The sequence below is a fragment of the Anguilla anguilla genome, chromosome 11, assembly GCF_013347855.1.
Source record: "Anguilla anguilla isolate fAngAng1 chromosome 11, fAngAng1.pri, whole genome shotgun sequence".
NCBI lineage: Eukaryota > Metazoa > Chordata > Actinopteri > Anguilliformes > Anguillidae > Anguilla > Anguilla anguilla.
Window position 1 is genome coordinate 8,530,158 of NC_049211.1, and position 21,443 is coordinate 8,551,600.

At 41.3% G+C, this 21,443-nt stretch overlaps 1 protein-coding gene across 1 annotated transcript in view; it reads left to right on the top strand.

The window, feature by feature from the left end:
• Positions 1-5,781: 5,781 nt before the first annotated feature.
• The window catches only part of ajap1 (adherens junctions associated protein 1), a 50,121-nt gene continuing 34,459 nt past the window's right edge, over positions 5,782-21,443 (top strand). Inside the window, exon 1 of the mRNA XM_035380570.1 lies at positions 5,782-6,765. Within this exon, the coding sequence (XP_035236461.1) occupies positions 6,737-6,765 (29 nt within the window). The 5' untranslated portion in view covers positions 5,782-6,736. The remainder of the gene's footprint in view (positions 6,766-21,443) is intronic.

The following is a 21,443-nucleotide window of genomic DNA, read 5'->3' on the forward strand; positions in this document are numbered from 1 at the left end:
TCCTCTTCCACCCTTGGGGTTGCAAGACATTTTCTGTCTGTAGCTGCACTTTTTGAGTCTGTCAGCTTTGCCTCCATATTGTTCCATGATATGCATTTTTATTATTACAATATCATTTCATCAGATTTTATTGGCTGAAATATCCTCCTATGATATGAAAATACATACAGTTGTAAATACGTTCGTGGAATATTCTCTGCCACTGAAAAATGTGTATGAATAAAACTGGACTGTGCAGTTTATTATATAGCCATTACCCCTCATACTATTTATGGTACCATGTGATTACTTGAAATACGTGTCTGTTACATGTTCTGCTAAATCAATTCATGTTACCAGACATACTATAAACAGAACAATTCTTGCTTGGTCAGAAACAAAGCTTAAACTAAAACAGGTTAATATTTTTATGTTGCTCTATTTTGTGAAATATTCTGTTTTTATTATTTGCTATTAATGCTATTAAACAATGCATTAAGTGTTTCAGCAAAAATGACAAAGCAGCAAAACACAATGCTTAACACTTTTGAAAGTCATAGTGCACTTTTGTGTACACTTTTGAAATATAGCCATGCACTTGATCAAAGCAAATGTAAAGATTTAAAATAAAGATTAATTTAATAATGGGTTGACACAATGAACAGGTTCAATATAACCAAGAAAGTATTAAGTATTGCACTTTTTTTAAGCACACAATGATGTATTTCCTTGCATTTAGCACTTCCTGCAAGAAGAAGGGTAGTTTGATTAATTACATAATCAGTATGGATAAGAGTATATGCTAAACGCCTACATTTAAATGTAATCAGTGATTATGCATAACGTGGAAGTTATGTTCCCATATGGAAAAAATGAATTTCATCTTCTCTTGCATCACTGCATTGCTAGCAATATAATTAGCAGCGCAATCCAAATGGTTTTTGGCCTGGTTATGCAGAAGCAGGAAGAACAATGGTTCCCTTAGCCTTCACCAAATGCAATCTCATTATTTATTTTATTTAAAACAGTACACATATTTGGCTGGGAAATTGTTCTATATCTAAAAGATTAGATTATTCCAGATGCCCCGGCAATGATTTTTATCCACACTGAAAAATGTTTTGTGTTAAATCCAGTCTTACATAGTATCCATTGGACTCCTATGTACTCTGCTAGGACTGGATTAACACTGAACATTTTACTGTTGCATAAGTAATAACCTCAAGTGATATGAGATGAGAAATGGGCAATAGGCACTGCTAGTCTGTTTGAATGTGTTATAACTGGCTACATGGCTTGCTTTAAGCTACTATTTCTTTATTTAGCATTTGTTCACCTGTGGAACACCTTATGCTTGCATTAAAACTATATTTTTGTGGTAGACCGTTCAGACAAATGAAATCACGCTATATCAGGGATTAGTGCCAGCCTGTGACCTCATGCTAGCATGCTTGTGTTTTTCTCACATGAGATTCAGGAAAGAGACTGTTTGCGCTGTCAATATAGGACCCAAGGAGTTTAAATGAGGCCAATAGAAATGAAATGTACTTCATCAGTGAAATGGTACTTCTTCATAGTTCATTTAACACTGAACATTTTGTATTTCACCGAGTGACTGCATAAATGGTCACGTTTTAAAAACATGAATAAAAATTCAGTTTGCTTGATTGTTTTTTTTTTTTTTTTTTGACTGAGAAAAGGAATCTGCATCATAACGATGCAGGTCACATCTCTACCACTCAGTCATTCATTTACTACTGGGAGCAGTCAGCATTTGAATTTAACTTTGCAAATACTTTTCATTAAACTGTGAATCAAATTCAGCAATGGCAAAAAAATGAACTGATCAAACTCACTGTCTCTGAAGACAAAAGCCAACATTTGCATTTGAGTCAAAGTTTATAAAAAATTATGATTGAATCAAGGCAATTAAGCCCATTGTTGTTTATACGTCCATAAAAATGATTTAATCAAATACTCTGAGGAATCCAAGAACTGTTGAATCAACAGATGAAGAGAACTGAGAAGGGATTTTTCGCTCTTGTGAATGCTTACGATTTCATTAAAACACATTTATTTTGTGATATCCTCAGGCATTTGGACAAAACAATACCAACTTTACAGAAATACTCTTATGACGTCCAGAAGACATTTTCCCATTAAAACTGAATTGTTACACTATCAGAATAATCCACTACTGTGTCATGCAGATATAGCTCCTGTTTTACAGTTATAGTTGGCTGTATGTCTTCTACAGACGCAAAGGGCCATGCTGTTCTGACACGTGCCAAAGCTGAATCAAAGAGTAACAGGGCTGTTATTTCCACGTTCTCTCTCAAGCTTTTGTGTGTATGTGTGTGCTAGCTCTGTGATCTTTTGAATTTTTTTTGAAGGGGTTCAGAGTTTTTAAAATTTTTTATTTAACCTACCTTTATGTCTTCCTCTCAACGCAGGGACAGTTTCCCTGCTGTATATTAGCTGCTCGTCTCCTCTGTTTCTCCCCTTATTAGCAAAAGCTTGCCACAAGCAAGTTCACATGTGAAAGGATCAAACTGAAGGCATCTTCCCTGAGAAAATGATGTAATCTTGAAGCTTCCGACTGGAGCTCACAGGCTCCCCCCCCTCCCCCCCCCCGAAATCCTTTCACTCCGTCCACATGTCCACCGGTGGTCGTAAAAAGCCATTTCCACAGCAGGTATTTAATTACGATTTCTCGACGCGAGCACTACGACTGCTACACACACGCACACGCACACAACAAAAGCTAACTGACAACAGGGGGAAGCCTGTGACAGATCGGCAGGGAACCGCTTTTCTTTCCACCGTACTCGCCTCTCACAGACGGCGGCCTCAATCTGCCCAGGATCTCCTGACGGCTGTTCGCGGAGGCGTATCTGTTCTTCTCCCGGACACACCGGCTCTAGCAAAAGGCAGTGATGTTTTAATGAGAGGGGGTTTATGGGTACTTTTCGCTCAATATTGCTCAGGAAACATTTTTTTTAATTTTTAATTTTTATTTTTATAAAAGCAGTCCCTTCCTTGTCCAAGGCCATCTCATTTTCGAGGGGGGGTGGATTCGCCATCAACCACTCGCTGTAATGGCAATTAAATGCACTTGGGGGGCAAAAAGGGGATTTTTGTACTGAGGAAAAATTGTGTTCTCACCCAGGGAGACGCATGGCACATGGAAGGGCAGGAGAAAAGTGATCTTTTAAAAAAAAATTTTTATCGAGAACTCAAACTGGTTGCCAAATTTATGTATTTCAATTGGAGCCACGGAAAACCCCTTAGTCCCTAATGAGACCTGGAGCAGAGACTGTGTTTCTTCCTTTGTTTAATATCTGGGAGAGGACAAATGGTTCTAACTCTGATCTTCAGGGGGAGATTTCACAGACAAACACTGCATTGCATTTGTCTTGTTTTGACAAAGACAATCATCAGCAATTACAGGGTTTGTCCTTTCTACTTTTACAAGACGGCCCCTTCATAAAATATTCTTTTGGTGCACATTCCTTTTGACACGCTTGGCTATAACACTAAGAAGGAAAGCAAATAGTTCATCCCATTTACACATGATTTACACATGATTTACAATCGCCCCTTTCATGGCACTCCTGTTACATTTACCCCCATTCCAGCACTTTTTGTCATTTGTATTTCCGTCCTGATATTTTAGCTTGTTCTCCCCCTAGTTTGACTTGGCATAAGTTAGGTCAGTATAATGTTCACGGCGTGAACTGAACTGTATTCTTGGCTATAAATAGCTGTACGAAATGAGTATTGTACCTTATCAAACCTGTGTTTTGCAGTTATTCCAATGACCATGATATACACTTTTGTACACCGCTTTGGATAAAATTGTCTGCTAAATAAATGTAATGTAATGTAATGGGGTTTTGAAGATAAATTGTTTGTATAAATTTTGGACATTGATTGAATGGTTTCGGTATCAAGCTGATCAGTGTACAGTGTCATTCACGACGTGAGAGTCTTGGGTGATATTGATCTTTGCAGAAGTGCAACACAACCTGATTAGCGAGAGAGGTTGCTGGACATGGCTGATTTTACCTGTTGAGCGTACAGTCTGGTGAGAGGCAAAAACAAAAACGCCCAAAAATTGAACCAGCACTGTCTGCTTAGGTAGATAAGCAGTTCAACCCTGTTTTCATATTTTGTAAAAGTCTTCCCACATCACATCTCATCCATAGAAAAAAATTAATAAAAATAAAAAATAAGCAGGCCCGCTAAAAATTTGATTTTCAGTTTTCCTGATAAGAACTCTGTGAATCTGTTGCCGGCTAAATGAACTTGTTGACAATGAACAGCTCAGATGGTGAATGACAGTGCCCAATATTAGTTCAGCCTCCACAATATTGATGTCACAGTTTTTCTCCAGATAAAATGTTAATTGTTTTCTGTTTTTTTCAACTCTTCAGTGAACTGATCATCATCTGTGTGACATCACATCTCAGATGAATTAACTTATACAATGTACAACGTAATGTATGAAGTACAATGTAATCGTCGATCCACAAACATTATGCTGGGGAAATTGTTATATTATTTTTTTTTTTTTTGGTGGTGGGGGGGGGGGGGGGGGGGGGTTGGGGGTTGAGCTATGAATAACCACTAATCATACCAATGGCAAACAAAAATGCTAAACCGCTATCCAGAATTTATTTATAATTTATTACTTAAAACATACTTGTACAAACACAATGGTGCACTCATCTCAATGCTACATACCGTACAGCTACATACAAGACCAGTGTTATTTGCCCCAGCCTTGTAAATCTAGGTTGGGACATGTCACCTTTCACTATAGACATGTTAACCCATTCTAATTGAGTAAGTATACAGGATTTCTTTCTGACTGGAATCTAAAATGCAATGGATTCAAAAGTTCTAAACTTTGCCTTCAATACTGCTTGGGAGGCAAGCCATTATTCATGCTTGGAGTATCAACAAGCTCATTGTTTTGCTTCTAGTTTCATGTACAACAAGACACGAGCGCTGCTTTTAGAACGAGACTGCGCGCATCTGTGCTGTGGCCAGATTAATTGGTTTTGTTGAGCAACGTTACCCTGGCCAACTGAAAAAAAGGCCACCGATATGTTGTCTGCTCAATTAGCAGGTGGATTCTTGTGATGAATGTGTCTCTTTAGTTGTTTCACTCGTGAAGTGAAGAATTCATGCCATTGGATCCATCAAGCAAAACCTCCCTCTGTTCTGTAGCTGTACATCTGGAGTCTTCATAAAATATCAATGGTTGCCGGTCAATTCCTACCTGAGTCTCTAAAATATTTAAGAACGAGTATGATTATGAAAAAAACAATGAAGTGATTTGAAGAATTGACTTTTAGATTATGGCAAAATGAGGTTTATGCAACGTTATATAAAAAACAAAAGACTACTTACTGTAATTGCTCTCTCAAGATAAAAGGAAATGGGAAAACCATGTTAGCATCGCGATCCGATTATAGACAAAAATGAATTCAGTGTCGCGACGAAACAGCAGTCTGGCACAAAGCAAAGCTAGCAATCTTGAGATATGAAAGAATTTGCTTCCTTTGTGTAGGAATTAGATTGAGGTTTCTGTGAGCAATTTCCAAGTTGTCAGGTGGCTCCTAGTTTATTAATAAGCTGAGCTCGTGTCACGGGTGCGTGAGTTTCAAAGTGTTGAGGGAATGTGTGATTTTTATTTATTTATTTTTTTTGTGGGTCCGTGTGCAGGAGTGTGTGTCGAGGGTGTAGGAGAAGGTGGTAGTTTCAACTTGCGTGGGGATCTAACGATATTACATATTTTACTTTAAAATGACGTCACAGGAGTGTCAGGCGAAGCCGGGCTGGCAGGTTGTTAGTGAGTCGGAGAGAAGCAGAGAGAGGCAGCAAGATGCAGCGCGGGGTGATAACATTGCACTCTCTCCGATTGATAAGTGCATGATTTCCCCCTCTTTCTCATAAAACGAAAGGCAGTTTGCCTCTGCGAAACTGATTCTACAAAACATACAGAACTAGACTCACTGTCGCTTCTTTTTGTTTGTTTGTCATTGTTTATAAGCTTCTTTTTTTATATAATTCAAGAACATGCGAAATGTAGGAATCGAGTCTGCTTTAAAATACACCCTGGACTGAAAATTTCTGGTCATTTATTTTTAAGCTTTTAGTTTAACGTACACCAAACATTTCCGCGTGTGTTTTATTATACTGTCTTTGAATAATTATCTTGAAGTGCGTGGTAATTTTCAAAGCTGAAGCCACAGGGGATGTCGACGGTTCACCTTGTCGCTTTGTCATTTTTCGTGGCTTTTTCGGACTTGGCAGAGGAATTCGTCTGTTCATTTTGAATTAACCTAAAGTTTGATCGACACAAACCAATGGACAGAAGACACCTTATATTGAATAACTTAAGGAAGAGCACCTGGAGGGGACTACTTCGGATGCCTTCATTCACTGATTTCAATTAAATCATAAAGCAACCCCGGCCACTGAGAGAAAACACATCATGATATCCATATGATCCAGTTATTTTGTCTCATCTCTGTTCGACATTTGTGCGTTGTGGGAGGACCAGCAGCGTTTTCGGAGTAATTCATGCCCAATATTCTGAGGAGCAGAAGCTCAGAATGCTAGCATTATTGATGCCTGGAATAAGGTATTTAACTTAACTGTTTTCATGTGCGACTAACGACAATTGTGGGAACGTGCATAAATGGGAGGATATCTAAAGGACTGATTCGGAATTATTTTCGAGAAAATGTGGATAAAACGGATTGTTGCACGCAGGTAAGATTCCGACTTTAGTTTTTTAGGCTATTTTGTTTCTCGAGTAGTGAAAAACACAATGTCAAATAAGATTTTAATGCGTCACCAAGAAATGTAAAGGCTAGATCGGACGCATCATCATTAAGTAGCATCAGTTGCGCGTATATAAGCTCATATAGCAAAACGTTTCTCATAGTTTTTTCCCACTACGCCATGAAATGAGTTGCTTTGCATGACTGTATTGGAGCTAGTTGTCATGTAGGCGAGTAATAAATAAGTCGGATGATTAAGCATGCGTTTAGAAAATATGTTAATGGCTCATCCGTACTGCTATGTATTTTTTGTGTATTTATCTCCGATAATTTGGTTAATAGGAACGAACAATGTGATAAATTTCTCAGTTTCAAGTACATACGGTGCTTACTATTAATTTTCTGAACACTGGAGGTCGCCAAATGCACGCGAAAAAATATTAAACGAGCAGCAATGATGATGGCACATCAGTCTGGGCAAATAGCTCCTCTATCATCTATAGAAAAAAAAGTGCGACACGCACACGCGCGCGCGCACTCACACACACAAATACAAATAAAGAAACGCGATAGTAATATAGGAAAACAAATTTGTCTTCAGGCACACAGAAATGTAGGACAATGGAAAATACACGGTTTATAACACTGTGGCAATGTACACACCTTTGAAAATACTTTGTAGCCACAATACAGACGATTATACAATCAGGTGGTTATTTCATTAATTACTTTAACTTACTCCCTTTCATAACTCTGTCTTAGTTTTTACTAGTAAAAGCGTGGTGTCTTTTGTAAGTTGTTATCCAAAGATTTCGTTCTTTAATCTCTATTGAAATAAAATATATACATTTTTTGTTGTCATAATCTGTGACATGAAATGCCTTTCTGTTACAGCAGTTATGTTTTTATCAATTACCACTGGAACAGCAACATTAACAGGGTTGTTTTATATAGATAATTATAAAGATCGTGATGAGATTGGTCTGAATTATTTAGCCTAAAGCATTACTCTGACAACATGACTGGAAATATTCAGATTTTCAAAATATCAAACGATTTTACAATTTAATTAATCTTCTTTTGACATTCAGATTTCTTTGTCACTCAACAAACACTTACATCTATTTAGATTATTGAAAAGATATGTGACACGAGCCAGCCGAGTGCTTTTCGAAAACTTCTTGATTTTAACTCAGTTGTGATCATTGTATAAGAAGGTTTTTTTTTTTGTAAAGGTCTGAAATGTGTCATGTTGTTCAGTTTCGCCTCAGCCTTGGTTAATGGCTGTGGGGGAGAAACCCTCCCCCCCCCCCCCCCCCCCCCCCTTCCCCCACTATAAATCAGAATGGAAACTGGCTACGTTTATTGAAGTTTTTGGAAAGTACAGTAGCTTCCGGTCTCTCCCCTTGGAAGGGGTCGAGAGGAATTGGGGGGCTCGATTCAAGAACGAAATGGGGTGCAGGTCGCGCACCCCGTTTCGTTCTACGCCAGGTGGTTGCGGTGTGCTGAGCGACCCGCTCATCTTCACAGTCGGTATAACGTGGCGGAATGGGCGGTGACACATTTTGACTGAAGCACTTGGCCTCTGTGAAATTCTGAAGCATATTCAAGCATTCCTATAAAGCCAAGCTTGTTTTAATGTTGTGGAGTGGGGGTTGGGGTAGGTGGTAGGGGGGTGGGGTGTCCTTTTTTGGATAAACATGCAGTCGAATGCAACAACAGATATTTTGGTTCCCAATAAAAACTTGGTTGCATCTGGTCTTTCACTGTCTTAAATCCATTTTCAGAACCCCAGATTAAGCTAAGCAGTGGAAGTGGGCGCTTGAGTCAGGGCTTAGCTCTCTAAGGCGCGCTGCATTACGAAAAGTAGAGCCTTTTTCTCCTTTTCACGTTGTGCCATTGCTGTTTGTGTGGCCACTGATGAGGAATAGACGGCTATGTCACTGTTACTCGTCATACTGAGGCGATCTGCTGACACCCTGCTTGTGTCAGTATTTTGTCATGTGTGTATAAAGACTAATTGAAGTGTCTACGGCTTTAGAATCCCTTTGGGTCCGTGTTGTGTCCTTCAAATCTTTACCAGTAAATACAGGGCATACATCCGACAGCACCATCGCTCCCAATGGAATAGATTGCACTGTGGAGATTTTTTTTGCTCCATAAAAACCAACAAAGGTCGTGTAACGTTTCCACCCTTGTCTCATCATTGTGTTTGAATAATCAAAAGCCATGGGAGCACTTCAGGAAAGGGGGGGAAAATTTGACTGACATGCATTGAGAAAATGAATGAAGTAGGACCAGAGGATAAGCAGTATTGATTCCCTGTCTTTTTGCTTGTGAAATGGAATTGAATGAAAATGCTTTTGTTTTGTCTTACTTACTGACCATGACATAAATAATACTATACTGTGACAATAAAATAAATAAAACATTTTTAAAAGTGTTACCTAGATTTAGATGCTCAACAAGTCAAAACTTTCTCATAATTGTTCAGGTTGCTGCTTTTTTATAGTTCACTGTTTTAAGTATATGGATTTTATATCTTGGCTTGTGAGCCTAGGTCCATTTTATTCATCTCAATGGCTGCCTAGATCCAGAAGAACGTGGTGAGTAGGTACTTCAGTCCAGGCGTTTGTGTGTAATTTATCGCAGTCTGTTTCATGTTTTGCATCGATGTGGAATGTGGGGGCTCTAGATCTGCGCTGGAATTCGGCAACAGCTTCAGTGCGTCGACTTGAGTTCTTTCACTCTGCCTGACTGCTGGGATGGAATATCAGGGGGTTGTTTCAATTATGTGATAGGGTGCATGACAGCTTCCATATGCCTAGGTAATATCAAGACCAGGTGTGGTGAAGAACGTGGTGCTAGAAGCTTTGTCAAGTCAGTTCACATCTGATTTGAGGACTTAGTTGGAGTTGGATTCAAGTCCTTTGGAACCCTCTCTCTATTCTTCAGGCGAAGACAACTCAGCCTTTGAAATTATTTTAATTCTCAATTGAGTGTCTCGTCCTTTGGTACGGAGTTGACCAATGCATGGATAGGTTTACTCGGTGGGTTGGGACGGTTGCTTCTCTGTTTTTCTTGACCAAGTCTTTCCATCAGTACATACTGTACTTAAAAAAAATCCCTTACAAATTACTCTGTGACAAATCCCTTAAGGAAGTGGAACATACTACAGTATATTGAAGTATTATAACATTATCCGGATCAGAAAGTATATTTCAGTACTTCATAATACATTGGCAAACAGGAACAGGGTTGGGCCTCCCTGTTGTAGAACAATAAAGCTACTTTCAGATTTCAGGCTTTGGGCCACTTCTATATGTGGTCCTTGATTGGATACACATCTGAACTGTAGCCAGGCGACCACGTCATTTTTGAATTCAGGTGTTTTTTTTTTTAACGTCCCACTACACTGCACAGATGTAGATGCCTGTTTCTCAGTGTTTTTTGTTATTAATGCGCACATGTGGTTCTTTCAGGGCGAAGGTCCTTTCATGCTTATGTCAGATATGGGCCACTTACAAACCTTAATGTGAACACTCGATGCAAAAAGATCGAATCCAAGCAAAAAAATCGAAATTGACCATTAAGGCCTGTAATGTGAATGTAGCCTGACATACAATATATACGTCCCCTTCTCACTATGATGCCCTCCTAACCCATTAATCATTGTGTTCCTTCCCTGCCCAGAAGTGTCAATGGGGAAATACGGTCACAGCTGATCTTTCTCTCAACTGTTAATCAAAGAAGAAAGTCTGGGTGCCGTGCCGAAATGGGTGAAGGTTACAGAAAGTGGGCCGGGGACGCCATTTTCGTTTAATTCCAACGCCAGGACGCAAGACTCGTGATGAAAACATCAAGTGCTCAGTTATGTGCATTTCGCTCGCTCGCTCGCTTTTTTTTTTCTTTTTCTTCTTCTTCTTCTTCTCCCATAGCAATTATGAGGGTGATTCACCACATATCTCTCCCGAGCATCATTAACCTAATTTGTAGCGAAACGAGGACTTGTCGTGTCTCTGAGCTCCGGCTCTCCGGGGGCCTTACGCGGCGTGAAAAAAAAAAACATTCGCCGCTTTCTGCCGCAAGGGGTAAAATTGAAGACCCGTCTCAAACTGTGAAGGAAGTGGAAGAGGCCTTCAGCTCGGTCGGACCGCCCCCCCCCCCCCCCTCCGGTCACGGCAGTCCCGTTTGCTCACCACACCATTACGGCCTGCTGATTACATAGCTGGGCACATCGAGAAGGAGAGAAAATGGAGCAGGACCACATACTACACTGTGTGTGCGACACACAGACGGGAGTGCGGGGACCTAAATGTCTCGTTTGCTTTCCAGTGTACGTACATGCACTGTGTGTGTGTGTGTGTGTGTGTGCAGCCTCCATTAACTCGATGAAATGCGAGAGGCGGTGAACCTCGTTTGTTAAGTGGAACGTCCTGTACGACCCTTGGCTAGTCTATTTTTTGAAACTTAAAAAAAAAAAATTTAGTTTTCTTGTGATTATATTGGGTTCAGAATGTCGACACATGCAAACAGTCGACTATTATAGTATCATCTGAAATAAAAGTCGGTGGAGCAATTGGGGCTTCCTTTTAGTTCTGTAGTTTTGAGAGATGCGCTATTGATTTGGTTGCCTTATTTGGAAGCCGTATTGCAAAAATAAAATGGCACTTAATTAATTTGCAGCTATGAAATGTGTATTCCTCGGGAGTCAATAGCCGTGGCGTGAAATATTAATGAGGTAGCTTTGTTCGAAACGAGCGTAAGTAAACGAGACGAGACAAAACCGCCCCCCCCCCCCCCCCCCCCCCCCCGTAAAAAGTGAAGACGCGGTCGTACCGAGCCTCGCGTACCCCCCGCTGAGCCCGGCGGGGGGGAGGGGAAATCTAACGCCCTCTCTGTTCACACAGCGCGCTCTCCTTTAATCAATACCGCCGCCACAAAGCATCAGATCGCTCAGTCTCAGAGATTCTCGCTAACTGGACTGCTTCAAAGCGGCGAGATGCACTCTCCATCCCCCCCCCCCCCCCCCCCCCAGTCCACAAAAAAACCTCAGATCTCACATTGCATTAAAAAAAAAAAAAAAAAAAAAAAGAAAAACCATCTAAACGAACAAGTGGGGAAGGACCTGTGTGCTCTTAGTAGCGGATAATGTTTTTTCCGCGCACATCATATACATACAGCCGTGGTCAATAATTCATAGGAAACACAGCCTAGAAATCTTCTCGTGGGTTGTCTAATAGCACTCTCTGGGTAGTTGATCTGGAGAGAGGGAGATAATCTTCCCTTTTGCATTCGGTGGGTGGCAGGGCCCCGATTCCCTGCAGAGCATTCGGGCTCTGGGTGCTTTGGGCGGAAGATATTGTGCAGGGGGGGATTAATTAGTAGGTCGTTAAAGTGCCTTTGGCGGCTACGTCTTGGCTCCTCCCGACTTTTGTGCGTCGGGGAAGAGGCTCACGCAGGTCTGATGTAATGTTGTTCCACTCATCCGAGAGAACAGCTGCTGTTCTTTTCCTTGATCTGATTGGTCCTTTCAGGCAGTATTTCGCGTCCGCTCGGCCAGCAGGACTCCTACAGACGAGCCGCTGAAACACAGACACTGGGCTGTCAACATATCCCATGAGCACTTGCCAGATGAAGGCTTATTGCTAGGGAATACATAAGAATCCAGAAGTATGGCATCAGAGAAAATTATTAGTAAACTTAAAAAGTAGGCCTGGGTCGAGCAAAATACAGTATTGCATTCCATATTTTATATGCCATAATGTGCACATGTATGTTAATGAGAAATTTAAATACTACCTGATTTATTTCTTTAAGAAAGATAAAAGAGAAATACTGCATACTCCTCTTATAGTAAAAGAGGAAAATTCTTTTAATCATTGCCTGTAAAATGAAAAGAGAGAAATATAGAACAACATTGCTAAAGTGGAAAAAGTCCAACAAATGAGAACATGTTGTCAACAGTATAGTTCTGTTATGAGTTGAGTTTAAATTGAACATCTCTACCACAGTTTTACCAATGGATAGCAAATATTTGCATTAAATGTTGTTGTTTTTTACCATTAGTGAAGTAAGGTGTTAATGATGTGGCATTCCATTCTTCAGGAATTTCTCATACAAAATATATATCTGATTAAGTTAACTCAGTTATATAACTTGAGATGAATTAATATTCATTATTCATCAATAGATGGTCTTACAAACTCAACCAACAACCCAACTCCCCCAAAACCTTCCTATAGCCCAAGTCCTTCCAGAAGAATAGCACAGATGGATAGAGAGATAATCAGGCTGACAACATACTTTTCAGTGATAATTTGTCTTATATAAGATATTCCAATTTTACATCGCACAGTCCCAGTGGACCATGCGTTGTCCGGAAATGTTATCTTAAGCAGAAAAATGGAAGTCCCCTTATCTGACATGTCAGGATAGAGCCTTAAAAAAAACTAAGAACCGTGGTCCAAGCAGGGATTAATTTGTGGTGGATTATGAGGAAAAGCCTTGAAATAGTTGAAATTGCAACATTTGCGTGGGCTAATGCTAGCTACATCCTGGTTGTAATGTCCTAAATAACGGCTGTTTCTTTTTGGGCCTCCAGCATGGTTTCTTGTTCCATATTGCCTTTAGGTTTATGCCATAGGCGTTCGAAACAAGGCACATGTCCTTCGATGCACTGAACTTACTGGAGGCTATTCGGTCAGAGTCTGCGTGCATAACTGGCTGTATAAACCGTGCACAGAAACAGCCATGCGTACAAGAAGCATTGCTGTATCTGGGGAATGAAATGTGACTCATTATGTTCAGCTAATCAAATCTCTTTTTAAATGACCAAACCTGAGTTTAGACGAAACATCCTTGTGCTAATTTAATGTTCTGTGAAAGGTAGCACAGTCTCAGGTCTTCTGTGTGGGTAGGCAAGGAGACGATACAGTGAACAGGTTTGTTAATTGTTAGCTCGCTCATTCCGTAAATGAATGGAGGACATTTTGGTGCATAAATGAATCCTTGCATTCTCTTCTGGGCAGTGAATCCACAACAAAACGTTTATGGCCACTTACTGAGCTCTTTGTGGTGTCAGTCTCTGAACGCTGAAGCACACAAACTCGTAATTTCAGTAAAAGCCTGGATTGTAAATTCTGTTCTGAAATGCAAGAGAGTCTGTGGGCATCAGCCATTTGAGTGATGCCACTTTCAGCTCAAATGGACTCTTCACCAGTTATGATACAGTTCCATGCATCATAGCTCAACTAAAATAATTTTTTTTGTGTACTTCACCAACCGCACATAGATATGTAGTCATGCATGTGTGACCACCTTTTATATGCGCGCACACACACACATACAGTCCCATATGCGCCCACATGACCCCCCCCCCCCCCCCCCCCCCCCCACACACACACATCCTCCCACACATAATGTGCACAAAAGCATTATGCAATGAAAACAGGTAAAACTCATTTCAGTGCACACCTGAAGTTGTGGCATCTTGTGTTGACCCATTTAGATTTAGGGTCAAGATGAAAAGCTTCCTTGGAGGGTGTTTTATAAGATGAAGAATGTGCCGATGTTGCCGACATAGGCTGAGAAAACGCTGACCAGTGATCTCCCAGTTCTCCTCAGTGACCAGAGAGGGGCTTTCTCTAAATGCAGATGAAAAAATAATATGCTTTGGTTATATATATCCAAAAATTCCCAGATCAGACAACATGCTTGTCATATGTGTTTAAACCTTATGCTGTCATAAATGAAATTTTTTTTCATTATATATATATATATATTTTTTTATATTACCATATTTTTATATTTATATTTTTATAACGTAATCATGTGGACAGCCACCCGAGAGCTGAACTCACAAAACAGATCTTTAATAAATAATAACGTTTTTAAATTAAAAACTGGGGGTAGGCGAGCTTGTGGATGTTGAATTCGATACTGGCTGCCATGTTTTTCATTAAAAGAGCAATTCGTACTTTATTCATGTCAAGCCCAAGAGCCGCAGCATTCAGTCAGACTTATCAGATATTCTGTTAGCATGTAGGACACATTTTCATGATGGCATTAACTGTGTTACTTATTCCTTGAATTGATTGGTTTGCACATGTGCAAATGAGGTTTTTTTTTCTTTTTCTAAACCACAAGGGCTTAAGTTTACCCTTTCCATCTGTTTTTGAACTGCCAGAAAATGTACAGTTATTTTGAACATGTCATGTTTATCTGCCGCCTCTTGGCTGACATTTTAAGTCAATGCGATTTAAGTCAGTGTCATTTCATGTGTGTAACAGAACACATATAGTACACTTTGCTTTTAGACATTCCACACCATCACAGTTGGCTGCTTTTGATAAAATGGGTGGTTCGACTTTCACAAATCAACATTTATCAATAAAGCTTCACTCATAATTTCAATCATATTTATTAGCAGTACAGTTGTCCTTTTGATAGGGTGACTGCTGCCATTTTGCTTTGTCTCTGGCTATAATTTCAGTTTTGATTAATTCTGGCTTTTTATCTTGTTTATTGTTGTCTTGTTTTTTTTGTGTTTGTTTGTTATTCTGCTTCCATTTGCATTTCATTTGCATACCCCGGGAGCTTTTTGTTTAAAGAATCATTATTAGCCTTTGAACACCTTTGAATATTTAAACCGATCTTTGGTTTTCTTCCTGTAATTGGTGAAAATTTACTGATGGTACCTTTAAATACTTTGTCCTACTAATATTTGTTATAACAGCTGTTCACCAACATATTGACCAGAGGCCAAATCCCCTTACACATATTGTCAGTACTGTATCAGATACTTTTCCTCCGAGCGCTCCGGTTTTCTCCCACTGTTCAAAGAAATGCAAGTAGGCTAATTGGAGACTCTTAATTAGCCATAGGTATGAGTGTGTGAGTGAATGGTGAGTGAATGGTGTATGTGCCCTACGATAGATTGGAGGCCTGTCCAGGGTGTATTCCTGCCTCTTGCCCAATGCATGCTGGGATAGGCTCCAGCACACCCCCCCTCCCCTCACACCACGACCCTGCCCAGGATAAGTGGGTATAGATAATGAATGGATGGATGGATAGGTGTATGTATCAGGTACTTAAAATCCACCAATGACAAGAAACTGACCCATGGAAAACACTTGATCCCAATTCTATCCATACATTTTTTTTTTAGTTTAATGATAATGTTAACTGCTCATCATCTTTCATGGACATATAGTTAATGTGGAAATGATGTTACGCACATTAGCACTTATTTGGCCCAACGGGACTTGTGATTGCTTAGAAATGCAACACATGCTGCAGGTATTTATCTCTGAAATGTGGACATTATTGCATCGGTAATCCACAGGAAAAGCCTCTGCTCCTCAGCTCAGCAGTAAGCCCGGAGGTTTTTGGCTGTGAACACATTGAAAAAAAAAAAAAAAACGGCTGACATCATTATTAGCGGCCTGAATTTCAGATGAGCTTTTGTTTATGGAACCTGAATTTGCGTCGGTGCTGTTGTTAATGTGGTTTAAGTACCTGATGGACAACAGACGGCGTGCCAAATTTCAGAACTGATCCACGGCGCTTCTCTATTGTACGTGTAATGTCTCCCTCCGTATTGTTGGTTAATGAAAACCCGGTCACATAAACAGTCTAATAAATGCGCTTGTAAGCTCCTCATCAGTGCGCATTTTATATGTAAATTAAAATAATAGCAGTTCATGCTTCGGCTCTAACGCCTCAACCTGCCTTTGCACCTGTGCGGTATTAATCTGCCGATGCCTGATTCCAGCCAGTTACAGGAAATGGGTAATCTCCTTTTGCGTATTTCACGAAACCTTTTGTGTGTCATAGAAAAAACGGTCAGCCTAGTGTCAGTCATGCAGAAATATTACAAAAATGTGAATCTCGGCCAGTGCCCCAGTCTGATTAATCTCCAATTTGCAGTATATCTATAAAAAATGAATGGGATTAGCACATTCCATATGTTACAGTTCAACACTTGGCTCCAGCTGTGTCAGTTTCATTTGTTGGTTCATCGTGTTTGATCGTGATCTCATAGCTAAACAAGGAAACTAATTGGAATCCATTCCCCCCCCCCCCCGCCCCCCCACCCCCCTTCTATCCTCTTAATGATGAAAGAGGCGAGCGAGCCGAGCCATTGTTCTTCTACAGAAGGGCACACCCCATTGTCCGTCGACTTTCAGTGTCTTTCCAGAGGAATCAGTGGTGTGCTGCCCTTGGTCTTGATGACGGGGAAGGGAAGGGGGACGCCATGTTAGGCTCGTTTCACCCAGGGGCTCATGCGTTTAATGTGCAGAGATCAGGCGTGCCAGGCTGAGCCATTTTGTGCAGGGCTGCTTCGGGCCTTCCCCAGCTTTAAAGTGCATCCTAGCTGACCTCATCTCGAGAACACTGATTATTCTGGGTCAGCTTCCCTTAAAGGGGCACGGTCTCATTAAAGGTACAGAGAAGGACGGTGTGAGGACTGTTCGCACGCCCTTGTGTTCTTTTACCCTGCGACAGGAAGCAGGGTAAGTGAATACAAGGGCAATAGAGCCATGAGGAGAGAGGTAGACATATTCAGTGCCTTTCTTTAGGCTTCTGTACTTAAGTGTACAATATTATATAGGACTTTTAGTCAAAGGAAGAAAACGTGGAATACTACTGGATGCTGGTTGCGAGTCATGTACAAAGTTTCTGTTATTGCTTTGTTTCCTGGAATAGAATATAAAAAAAACAAGGCTGTTGAGCTCAGGGGGGAAATAGGCCTAAGTAAGTTATTGTTTGCAACCAAAATGAGTTCAAACGAGTTCACACTCGCCGCACACAATTGTCTCTGAACCCAAATTGAGGTGAAAACCTGAGGTGAAAAGATTTGGCTGAGCCCCCCGTGCTAATTGGCCGAAGTGGCTGTTTGTACAGAGCAGATATTGGTGTCTGGCTCGGACGCCCCTGGAGTTCAATCCGTAGCTTCACCTGCACAACAGCTGCGAAGATGAAAGCGTTTGGGCTTTCACCCGCCACCCCGGGGCTCCCCCGTAGGATCACAGATCTCTTCCTGGAGGTGACAGGACTGCCGTAGTGCCTTTCAGTAGCCACGCAGGGGTTCTGTGAGCACCCCCCCCCCCCCCTTCGCCCCCCATCCCTCCGTCCTCTTGCTAGCTGTTAGCCTGCGCCTCTGTGACGACATGCAGATGGTCGCTTAGCGCTTGCGGCGACAGCGAGAGAGAGAGAGAGAGAGAGAGAGAGAGAGAGAGAGAGAGAGAGAGAGAGAGAGAGAGAGAGAGAGAGAGAGAGAGAGAGAGAGAGAGAGAGAGAGAGGGGTTTGAATGGAAACGCATTGTGTGTTTGGCTTCGACTGCTGCATTTACACTGGTCTTTTCACCGCTATTCAATACAGAACTTCGGCGTGTGTTTTATTGTGCCGTGAGTCATATGGTTTGAGTATGTGCAGGCCCCGTGGGTATTCAGAAAAAACATTGAAATTTTCCTGCAGTTCTATGCAGATTCCTTTTAAACTTATTTCACCTGACAGCCTTTTTGTATGGCTTGAAATGCGTCTACTACGTCACTCGTGTGTTAGCTTTCTGATTGGACGAGCATATAAAAAAAACCCCTTTCCTTATACTGCATCTTGGGCTGCACCTTCAATATACAGGATACTGAGGCAAGGCAACATATTTTCAACATAGTTTTTTTTGGCTGTGCTCAACTTCAAAATTCTGCTTACAGAAATGAAATATACTGCAAAGTATTGAAATAAATTGTATTGTATTGTATCAGAGCAACTCTTTGAGCAAAATATGCGCTAATATACACATTATTTCTACTTTCAGATGTTGCAATATATACATATTTAAAGAATGTATTGCTGTGATGTATATTTACCGTTATATTTTCAAAAGGTCAAACTATTTATAATATATTGCAGTGTACTCCGTTTCTATAAGGTTTTGATCTTCTTGTGTTTATATAGGCTTGCAGCACCAGAGAAAATCTCTGCAAACTGTCCTTCATATGCTGCTTCTGGCTTTCAAACAACTGCTGAGCTGCTGGCATTGGACTTGTCCAGAATCAAGTTGAACTGATCCTGAAGGGGTGCTGAGGGTTTGGTAATGAGGACTTTATGGAGCTCTCCTCCAGCATTGATCTAGTGAAGTGACAAGAAGGGTTTTTTCCGCTCAGAAGCTGCCGTGTAATAGAATATCTATGGTAGTAAGTGGTATTCATTCTACCCTTAATGAAGTATTTGGCTGTATTCAATCAACATTTGTCCTTCATTTACAAGTAAATGCGAGTGTTACGCTTTTTCTTGACAAACTCAGTTTGGTGAGTTGTTATGAGTGATTGCTGAATTTGCCAAACTGTGGTCTTTGAAGAAAAAAAAAAATTGTTAGTCAAAATTAAGGACAAATGTTGATTTGAATCCAGGCCATTGTGTGTAGTCCTCAGGCCATTTTGCATTCATCAAAGACAACGACGGGACTGCGAAGACTGTTTAATTATGTTTTAATGCCAGCGGTGTTGTAATGCAACACTGACAAGAAGTCCCAGTGCAGCTGTTATACACACGACTCAAACTCAGTCTGTCTTGTGTACTGCGGTTTCTTACGAGATATCAGAGGCTACTCTGGGCCAGACCGGCTTGGTTAGCTGGTGCTGATATACTGTAGCTCCCTTCTGCCCAACTGCTGACCACTCGCTCAGGCAGCGCTTTTAGCTTTGTCTGCTACGGGTGAAATATGGCCAATATTGTCCTTGTCAATTGCAGGCTGAGGTAGAAATGCAGATGTAGGGAAATGTATTCCCTTTGCTGTGGGCTTTACAGAGATCCAGTGTATAATGTCCACTAATAATGCCTCAAGTCTAGTGTGTTTTACAATGGCGAGACGAAGCGTATACGAACTGTAGGCCTAGTTGTGAACAGCTGTAGGATCATCCGCTCAGACTGTTGCGTCCAATGATGCACATGGACAATTGGATGCTTTTACACGAGAAGTAACTGCAAAAGTGATCCCTTGACAAATACATGACGAGAAAGCCCTGGAAATGGGACATGGGACAGCCAGTAACGGTTGCCAGCACATGCGCCTTCAGTGTAAACCGAATCCAGCCGAAGTGCCTTTGAAACGGCAGGGAGGGAATGAGAACGACGCTCGCTAAACACAGGGGTTATTAAAAGGCCATGCTGATAAAATTGATATATTGATAGCAGGGACAAGGAGGTGAGGGCAGCGGGGGGGTCGATTAGATGGAGGAGCTGATGGCGGGCGAAAGAGGCGGCGATCGGCTCGTCTCCCCGTGGTGGACATGTCCCCCCCCCACCCCCCCACCCCGTCTGCCAAAGCCTTGTTTTGGCGACCTTTCAGCGCTGCGAGTCGCGGTGGAAAACGACGTATAATTAAGGCGCGTGTTAAACGGGGAGACTGGCTTGCCGCGGCAGATCCGGGGACACGCTTAAATGAATTAGCCAAAAATAGGCCGGCTGAAATCGGGAAGATTTCTCACGTGCCTCGCGGTGTGTGTGTGTGTGTGGGGGGGGGGGGGGTGAGTGTAATGACACTAAACGTTGAGCCGGAAACGAGCTGTGCACAGGCTACCTTTAACAAGAATTTGCAGAAAGGCTGAAGCACAGAGGATCTATTATACCTTGTGTCTGTTATACCAGGTGACCCATGCTGTGCTTGGCTTATTTTTGCTCGTAAAGAGCTCTCTTTCCAAGAAACTGTAAAACGAGGTCATTATGTAAAAAAATAAATTATAAAAAAGCACCAACAGCAACAACAATTATTAAGTAAACACCAAACTTTGTCTTATAATAGGTGAGCTTTGCTTCTGTGCCTTTACCATGTTGATGATGGGTATTGTTGCTGAATAGCTGAACCCATGTACTGTTTTTTTTCCCTCAAATATGTAAATGTAGTCAGTGACCTGATTATGCTACCTGGAACTGAGAGCAGAGATCACTTCAGTTTGATTGATAGCATATACTACTGTAAAACTGTACCCCACTAATGCAAAGGCAGCCTTTGCCAATGCGGTCCATGCTTGGGCTACATTGATTTTGTATCACGCTAATGTCAGGGTTTGTTTTGAGTTTTTACGTTACCTCGTTGTGGTCTTTTTTATTTTACATGTCAAAGAAACTGTGATGCTGATGAGGTGCATTCACCATTTCTCAAAGCTCTGGGTATGTCTCACAGGCTCAGGACTGAAGTAAGATACAGGAGCTTCATTCTGCTGACCTTGTACCTGCTCACATGCCACAGGCTAGGGGACAGCTGCCAATTATAGACTAACCTCTCAAAAAAAATGTGCCACAAAAGGGCAGGGAAAGTCACTGCCTGTGGGTATGACAGTGTGTGTGTATGCGTGTGTGTGTCTGTGTGTGTGTGTGTGTGTGTGTGTGTGTGTGTGTGTATGGGTGTGTGTGTGTGTGTGTGTTTTGGGGCTGGGTGTGGGTAAAGGCATCAGCCTGGTTATCAAGCCAAACTTTTAGGGAGGGTTCAAAAGGGTTCTGCTAACAGATTTTTTTTAGATACTCCACATGCAGAACATTAACTGAAAGTACCCTCACTGCAAAAAGCTACGGTATTTGAGAGCGTAATTAATTTTTGGCATATCTGTCAGTTTGCTGTGTCCAGTTAGGGTACTGCACTCACGTTAGCATGACGCTATTGT